The 9709-nt window shown below is 33.2% G+C and overlaps 1 protein-coding gene across 1 annotated transcript in view; it reads right to left on the minus strand.

Annotated features, from left to right (window-relative positions):
• The window catches only part of LOC117119053, an 18393-nt gene extending 14196 nt beyond the window's left edge, over window positions 1-4197 (minus strand). The window contains exons 1-4 of the mRNA XM_033263863.1: window positions 3769-4197; window positions 1402-1449; window positions 652-682; window positions 368-511 (exon numbers count right to left, since the gene is read on the minus strand). Of these exons, the coding sequence (XP_033119754.1) occupies window positions 368-511; window positions 652-682; window positions 1402-1449; window positions 3769-4197 (652 nt within the window). The remainder of the gene's footprint in view (window positions 1-367; window positions 512-651; window positions 683-1401; window positions 1450-3768) is intronic.
• Window positions 4198-9709: the final 5512 nt, after the last annotated feature.

Consider the following 9709-nt stretch of genomic DNA (forward strand, 5'->3'; position numbering starts at 1 on the left):
AGACACATTGCTCGAACAAAAAGGCAAATGATAAAACGATCGTACCGGACATAGTCTGTAAAGAACAATTGTCTTATAAATTGTTGGTAAATTGCTTCCTTTATTTAATTTGAGCACTGTTTCTACCATTATTTTGACTAAGGCCTGTACACCACAGTTCGCACCAACACTGATTATGTAGGACTACTGTATATATACCGTAATAAAATAATGCAATTCTGAGAGTGTATCAATGTTCCTATATTATTTATACATATTCTTCGGGATTGTTATATATTTTTTTTTTAATAATTATTATATTTCTTAATAATTTTTCCAGTCAAATTAGCTAATGAAAAGTAGATAAATAAATTGATGAAATACTTACACGGACAATTATGAATAATTTCTATGTTTTCTCCAACGCAGCCTTCTGGAACAGCAAAGGATACCTGTTTACATGTTCTATAACGGAATTCTCGGCAACTCTCGCTACAAGAATACCAGTTTGTCCAAGGAGACCACTGTTTATCTATATTCAAAGTTTGTAAATAATACCAATCGATCATAGAATAGTGATTTCTGACTGAATAGAATAAAACACAGATACGTGTATCGCCTATATTTTGTGGTTTCGTTCCAAAGTAAATATGAAAAAAGATGAGGCCTTACCAGACTGAGCCAGAATGTAAACGACCGAGATCTGGAAAATCATTATCATTAAGTAATTAATACTGTATTGTCAAATATAATACATTAGATAATCATTTTAACATAACAAGGATGATGATAATGATATAAAGTTTAAAAATATTAATAATACACAGACTAGATCAAGATGAGTTAAACGAGGGATTGTATTAAATCATGGAAAATTCATGAGTGCATTAATTCATGTTTTTTATTTTTATTTTATTCTTAATCACAGTAACAATACATCAAAGAAGGAACTAATTAAAGAAGAAAGTCAACATCACAATTTAAATTTATAAAAGAATACATTAAAAGATATTTAAAACAATTGAAAAGTTGATGGCACAAAAAAGAGAATAACTTTATGTGTATTTATTAAAAATGTGTATTATTAAAAATAATGTTTGCAATATATTTCATATGGATTGCCTTATTATTATGGAAATAAATGATGAATCTTATAATGTACCAAATTATTAACCATGGGATGGAAAAAGAAAACAAAAATCTTATTAGTAATTAAATATTAATCTTGGTGCAATTAGAAAGCACTTTAAATGAAGTTCGATTTCTTCCTAAGTGTACCGTTTTGATAGTATTTACTGATTACAAATGTGTTAAAAGAAGTTTTAATAATAAACTTTTAAAAAGGCCTAGTTTAACAAACTATAATACTAGTCATTTTAGTGCGATTTAATCTATTGATATGAGCAACAATTCCTAACTTACCATAAGTATGAATAGGCCTATCGTGATTTTTGAATAAAGCATAATTTCCTGAAAGTATAAAGTAATAATAATAAATCAGGGTAGTGTTTACTCATGTCCTTTACAGGTGCGGCACCTGGATTTGCCCGACGGAGGTACGATGTCTCCAACGGGAGGTCGATTCCCCGACGAGAACTTGTGAAAGTGGTCGGGCGTCGCTCAAAATCTCTCTGAAGTGATCTGGGGACGCATCCCCAGGAAACTATCACGATTTAAGGGTTTCATATGATTATTTTACCGATTTTAGACCTGTCTCTTATACACATCTAGATGTGTATAAGAGACAGAAGATATATCTGTGTATCCCCAATCGAGTAAACATTACAAGAAGTTATCAGCTTCTATCGTCTTAAGCGAGTTGCATAATCCATTGGGACCAAAATGTATCGGTGTCCTCGATCAGTAACAGGTTTAATATGTCCTACCAGATCTACTGCTACACGTTCAAATGGTGTATCAATGAGTGGAGTTTCACCGATTGGTGCTTTAATGTTTCGACCTTTTGGCAACGGCGGCGGAAGCCGGGGTGGGGGGGGCAGGGGTCCATTGGCCCTCCCACTTTTTCTACTGGGGGCCCCCCCCCCACTTTTGCGACTGTTCCCAGCACCAGTGACAAACATTTTACGAACGCTGCAATGTCATTATTATTATTATTATTATTCATTCACGCCTTATAAATTGACCTATTATTATTATTATTCTAAAATATAGATTTTTTTTTTTAATTTTCTAACGAAAATTTTCCCTTTTTGAGTTGAGCAACCAAATGTTGATTGACGTCTGTATACGTGCGTCTGTACAGTTTTTTTTGTCTTTTGTGGGGTTATCACACTTTTATTACTTCTCACGTTTCATCACTACATAATTTACAATTACAAGATTGTATGTGGTACCGTGAAATATCCAATATGAGTATTTACAGAGATAAAAATCTTTTTTCTTTAAAACGGGTTAGTCCATCTTGATGGCTAACTATTAATTCTTTATAGTTATTTTCATAGTAACGTACGACATTTAAATATATGTTTTCAATGCGTTTCTTTTATATGTATATTTTTCTGATTATATTCTACTAACCTTTATTAATATAAATAATATACTGTACATACATACATATACATTGTACTCGCATACATGCCAGGATGACAAGTAGCTTACATTAATCAAATATTGATCAGAAATCCTAGGCATATGTCAACATACCTACATACATCCAACCTCACGTTAATATTCACATACACCTACCTATGTGTGCAATACCCAAACTTACACAATAAGCATATTGGGGCCTATAAACAAAGAGGTTATCTATATACACATAACTCCATAATGCCATTTTAATTTTTTTTTTTCATTTTAAATTTTATTTAATAACTTTCTGTTATACTCTATTGAAAATAAGGTCACAGTGGAATTAAGCTTCCATTTACCAATGTGCTACGAGCCTTGTATATACAGAATGCTCCAAGACTACAGATATCATCTAAGAATCTGTTGCCTGTACCTAGAACAATGTTATGAAAGGACAGTGGTGTTTCTAATTTGAAACTATAATTAATAAAATTCCACATTACTCTTGCGTCTTTACATTCAAAAAAATAATATAATTCATCATCCAATACATTGCATTCAATACACCGCTCATCCTTAACAATCTTATATTTAAATAATAATTTTCTTGTAGGTACAATCATATGAAGCAACTTAAAGTTCAATTGCCTAATTACATTATCGTTCTTATTTTTGAGTTTACTGCGCCAGGTGTGTATCCAATCTCTGTTTTCAGTCTTCAACAAAATTTCCCATTTCCGTTGGGTTTGAACAGGAGGCTTCGCAATACTCTTTAGTAACAAACAATAAATTTGTTGTCATTTTTAGAATGGGGTTTCTAATACTTGTATGCCTGGGCATATCCTTATTACTAACTACATTTTTTGTTAATACACTCTTCCACTCTTTAGGAATGGCTTTTAACAAACATGAATATTCTGACATCCAGTTATGTTTGGCATTCAATTTATTTCTAAGCTCAAGAGATGGGAGAAAATTGTAGTTTTTTATGATGTCTTTAACCTTTAATATTCCTGAGTTTATCTAATTCCGGTAGTATACCGAGTTATTATTTATACAAACAAATTTGTTTCCCCATAAGTATTGTTCAGCAATATCACTGAAACATTTGGGATATAAAAATTGCATATCATTGACATGTGACATTGCCTTTAAAATAGAAATATAGAAGGAGTGTATTTTGATACATTGAGGTAATTTTGTAAAATTTGAGATAAGGCAAGTTGGTCCAATTTTCTCAAAACATGCAGTTAATACCTTTTTCAGTGATTCAACTTTTTCTTTCCAATTCTTTTTGTAACAGAAGTCCTTGTCATGACCTACATGAATACCAAGAATTTTAATCGGTCTTGTTGTCCACGATAAATTACCTGGCTTACTTTTACAGTCTTTTAATCTGCCTAACCACAATGCATTTGTTTTCCCTTTATTTAATTCTAAACCAGACCTTTTACCAAATTGTTCAATCACCTCAATGCTTTTGGTGATACTTTCTGTGTTTTTCAGAAATAATACCGTGTCATCTGCTAACTGTGCTATTTTAACACTTTCATCATTGTCTTTACCAAAAGGGATATCAATACCCTTAATCGTTTCAGTTGTTCTTATTTTCGTTGCGAGTATCTCGGCAACGAGTATGAAGAGAAGTGCTGATAGAGGGCAGCCTTGCCTTATGCCTTGTTTCATAGTGAGGCTTTCTGACACCAAGCCAGAATTAGTGAATACACTATCTGTATTTTTATATATTGTTTTTACCCATTTTATAAAAGAGTCTCCGAAGTTGAATTTACCTAAGGTTGCTATTTAAAAATTTCTGTTAACTGTATCAAAAGCCTTTTTGAAATCGAGGCTTATTAGTGCTCCTTCTAATTGTTCATTATCCATGTAATTGATTATATCTTCTGTTAATCGTATGTTTTCGCCCCCAAATCGGCCATTTACGTAACCTTTTTGATCATTATTAATAATTGATTTAATAACTAATTGCAGTCTTTTTGTCAGTACAAATGTTGCAATTTTATAATCATAATTGAGTAAGGTAATCGGTCGCCAATTATTCAAATCATGATGATCTCCTTTTTTATGAATTAAATTTATGACACCTCTTTGTTGCGTGTTGGAGAATTGCTTGTCTATGTAACAGAAGTTTAGGGCGTCACAAACAACGTCATCAATAATATGCCAAAAGGTTTGGTAAAATTCTATCGTTAAGCCGACGCACCCTGGTGCTTTATTCTTTTTCATTTGCATGACGGCCTGTTCACATTCTAATAATGTCAGTTCGCTTTCACATATTAGTTTTTTATCTTATGTGAGTTTACTTAAATCAACATGTGATAAATATTTATTAATTGTTAAGTTTGAAATTTGTTTACTAGCGTAAATGTTAGAAAAGAATTTAACTTGTTCTTCAAGTACCTCAAAGGCGTTTGAAGTAAAAGCACCGTCTTGTTTTTTATGTAGTTTAATGTCCTTTTTGTTGCTGTTATTTTTTTCGATGCCAAGAAAGTACTTTGTATTTTTTCCCCTTCTTCAATCCATTTTAATCTAGACCTAACTTGGGCTCCTTTTGCTTCTGTCATATATATATTTTCAAGATTTTTTTTGTTTTCTATTGTATTGACTATTGTCTTGCAATATTAGATTATTTAATCTGTTGATTTCATTTTTAAGTTGTTTCTTTCTCTCATTCTTTTTTTTTATTTTTTGTTTTTCCAAATTTAATTGAAAATTCTTTAATTCTAAATTTTATTATCTCCCATTTATCCCGTGGGTTTAACTCTTCAGTCCTGGCTTGGTTAACAATATTTGTAATATTTTTAATAAATTCTTCATCTTTCAGGTGTTTATTGTTCAATTTCCACAGGCCTGGCCCTCTTTTTTTATTATTGATTATGAGTTTTAACGAGACGGCCTGGGGATCAGTGAGAATTGATGGTCTTATGTCACATGAGTAAACAGATTGTATTAGATTTTGAGAGATAAACATATAATCTAGTCTTCTATATGTTTGAGTTGATTTTCTACGCCATGTAAAATGAGTTCTTGTGGGATTAAGTGTCCTCCATGCATCAATTACATTAACATTTTTCATAAAGTTCATTAATGTATATATTGAATTGTCTGTCATGCTTTTACTGCCTTTTTGGTCTAAATTTTTATTTAACACACAATTCATATCTCCAGATAGGATGATGTTACCATCCTCATTAACTACAAAGTTCCTAATAATATTGTTTAACTTTCTATAAAAAAAAACTCTTCGTTCACTTGCAGTATTTGGTGCATATACATTAACAAGCACTAATGACGATATGTCTATTGTGATGCTTATAATGACAAATCTACCATTTTCATCAATCTGTGTTTTATTAACCTTATAGGTATCACAATCCTTAATCTTGAGTAAGAAGATCCAAAGCTATGATACGCTTGACCTTGCCAAAGAAATTCATATTGATTTATTTTATTACGGGTCAAGTGCGTTTCTTGAATGAAAAATATATCAACTTTACTGTCATTTGCCCATTTGAAAATACATTTCTGCTTATGCTTCTCTCTTAATCCTCTAGTATTGAGAGACAAGAAGTGAATGTTAGGTGTCATTTAATAAATTAATATATAATAAGTATATAAGTATATATAAGTGTAATAAATAATAAGTATCTATCAATTTTGTTTGTTTACTTATTTGTTTAATTTATTTATTTTTTTTATTTTTTTTTTATTTATTTATTTTTTTTTATCCCTAATTACGTCCAACAGATTATTGGTTGTAAACATCAGTTTTATATGTATCTGTAAGTCAAACATAGATAACAGATTGCTGTAAGCAAGACTAAAATTTGCATAGACAGTTAAGATCGTCACACAAACGCCTATAGCTAATGATATTCATGCTATTGTTTACGGTCAACCATGACAACGTACAGTACTTGCATAGTGCATTTAAGGACATGTTTCGTGATCGGTGAATCGGGGTCATTATTATTATTATTACTATTTTTATGAATGTGATTTATCGAGATCCTTGTATTTAGCATGAGTTTATCAAGGAATTAATATTTTACTATTTTTTGTTTTTCTTCTTACTTTTACTTGATTTTCTTCTTCTCTTGGTTCCAGGCTGGGTTGGAGAGACAACGTTCGCTGCATCTTCTTCTATTTTTTTTATCTGTAGAGTTCTTTTTCGATTTTGATTGTTCGTTTGGTAACGACTTTATGAAATCTGTAATCTTTCCCTTTTTCTTTTTGGTATCTGCTGTTTCACTTCACTCTTCGATTTCCTTCTCATTCTCAGAATCACTTGTGCTACCTGAGTCATCACTTTCATCTTCACTGTTGTCGGTGTCTGTGTCTTTTTCATTCTGTTCTACCACTCTTGTCCATACCTCTTGAATTAGACGTTCTCCAGACGCATCATGCAGTAGTTTAACCGCACTACATTGGTCTTTTTTGTGTCCTTGTATACCACAGATATGGCATACAAGCTCATTTGTACATTCATTTGCACTGTGCCCTTGCTTTAGACATTTGGAACATTTCGCTCTCTCATCTTTTTGACCATTGTGAAAGAATCTTTCTTTAAATCCACTTACATACTAATGAACCTTGGTAGTGCAGTATTGAGCGTTTCCACAAATGCAAGCCGGTCACCATTTAAACAGTTTGTCAGATGCCCATCAACTCTTAATTTCATGCGTTGAATATTTCCTATTTTTTTGCAATTAAAACGTATTAGAGATTTCCTGATTTCGTCGTCTGCCACCGACAGAGGTAGGTCCTTAATGATTACTCGGGTTGAGTCTTCCCGGTGAAGGTAAGGATTTTGTTCATAAACTTGAATGTTCTTACCTCTGATATTGATTCCAGATGTTATCAAATTTACTCTATCTTGCAGAGAATCAATATAAAGCCTCCACAAATTCTTGATTCTTTGTACACCAAAAATATTTTGGCTTTCTACATAATTTAGTAATGCCTTGTATTTATGTCCTGAGGTTCAATAAATGACTCTTCTTTCGTATTTACCTCATCAACTTTCATGTATATAGGTTTCATGCTTCTTAGACTATCTTTTATATTTCCCGCGTTGAGCGTCAGCTGATCTTTGGACGCGGGAGTCGTACTAGCCATCATTTGTGAAAATTTCAGAATTCTGGTATGGTATCCAAAATAAAATTCAAATATGTTGCCTCAAAAGCTTTCACAATTCATTGATAGACTTTTTCAGAGCAAAACTGCAACTGATCCGTTAAATTCTGATATTTTTTGTAGAGCGAGTGTAAAGAACGTTCACCTTAGAGATCTATCTGCCGCCCTCTCTCATTTCTCTCTCATTTGCGCCTTATAAATTGACCTATTATTATTATCATTATTATTCTAAAATACAGATTTTTTTTTTAATTTTCTAACGAAAATTTTCTCTTTTTGAGTTGAGCAACCAAATGTTGATTGATGTCTGTATACGTGCGTCTGTAAAGTTTCCTTGAAACCCACCCTCGAGCATGAAGAAAAAATCGCCTGCATTCGTGAATTTTGTATTTAGGCATATGGGGGGAGGTAGGCACTCTTAATGGAGCGACGTTCGTTTTCTCTTTATGCTAACCACGAAGATGTATAGTAAGATTAACTGATTGGCTTACAGTAAGCCTTCAAACTAGCGTAATATAACCACATTTAAACTCTAATTTAACGAAAATAATAAGATACTTAATTAGGTCATTTTTTAAATAAAGTTGTCTGAAGGTTAACTACAGAATTTACAGTACCTTTTAGTTTATGTGTTGTAGGTTGTAAAAACTAAATTGAGTAAAAAAAATATTTCGAATAAAAAAATCTCTCGCTTGATATTAGGAATTAATCATTTGTGAAAAAAATGATAGGCTATGTCAAGTGTTATATTGAACAGTGGCAGATTCAAGGGGAACCCTGTCAGCATGGGACCCCATCCTACTTTTTTTTCAAAATTATTTAAAAAAGTGGAGTAAACAGACAAAACTGTATTCAACTTTTAATCTGAGAGTGCCATTTCCGGCCATCTAGATGTGCCATAATCATAATATTTCTTACCTCAGCCCCAACAGTCGTGGGGCTGAGGCGGGTGGACATTCTATTACGCAAGACTCTCCCTGGAACCCCTCTATTTCGACTTCCTCTACCCGCCACAGTTGGAGTATCATTTCCGAGTTACATAGAAGGGTAATTTTTATACGTCGGGAGAAAAGTTTTCGTCGGGGAACCCATATCAAGGATAACCCTCATAATAAATAATTCATTGAGGTCGTGGAAGCAATCTGTGGCGCGTTCAAGGGGAGGAGAGGCTAAATTGTTTAATTTTTTTAATGGAGATATAAGGAAAATTATATTCAAATTTTCTAAGAGTGTAATTACACTCTAAGTCTAAGAGTGTAATTTCCGGCCATCTAGAGGTGCCATAATCACTAATTTTCTTGCCTCAGCCCCACCATGGTGGGGCTGAGGTGGTATAGATTCTCCATCTGCTGAAGAACCCAGTGGCAGATTCAAGGGAACCCAGCCGGCCTGCCCCCACCCTCCTTAATTGTTCAATAAAAAATGGAGATATAAAGATAATTATATTCAAATTTTATGTCTGGAAGTGCAATTTCCGGTCATATAAAGGTGCCATAATCAAAAATTTTCTTACCTCAGCCCCACCATTGTGGCTGAGGTAGTATACATCTTCTATCTATGAAAGTACTCTGGGCCCTTCTATTTTGAATTCCTGGATCCGCCACTGGAAATTACAACAAATATGAAATCATATTACAGTAGCTTAATGCCTATAAAATAACTTATAAAATTCACCAAACTTCGTAAAATATCCGTAGCTTACAGGGGGCCCACTGGCCCCCCAGCCTAGATGCTCGCTTCGCTCGCATACTCTACCTTATGAAATGACCCCCCCCCCCCAACTTTCAAAAACGTTTCGCCGCCGTTGTTATCAGACCCGACTATAAAATCCAAATCCATAACATAGGCCCTAAATGGTATTACACTAATCAAAAAGATGACATTAACAAGATTCAGGCACTCACTGCGCCCGACGACGCACAGTGGGCCAGGGCGAAATCAAAGTGTGCCAAAAGTCCATTTTGGTGACTATGGCTTTTACACCTTTTTTCACATGATTGAAGAAGGGTATACCCTGGTGAATCTATCCTGAAAATATTTTACA

The sequence above is a fragment of the Anneissia japonica genome, unplaced genomic scaffold, assembly GCF_011630105.1.
Source record: "Anneissia japonica isolate Jap-2015-1 unplaced genomic scaffold, ASM1163010v1 scaffold1826_len1998817_cov189, whole genome shotgun sequence".
NCBI lineage: Eukaryota > Metazoa > Echinodermata > Crinoidea > Comatulida > Comatulidae > Anneissia > Anneissia japonica.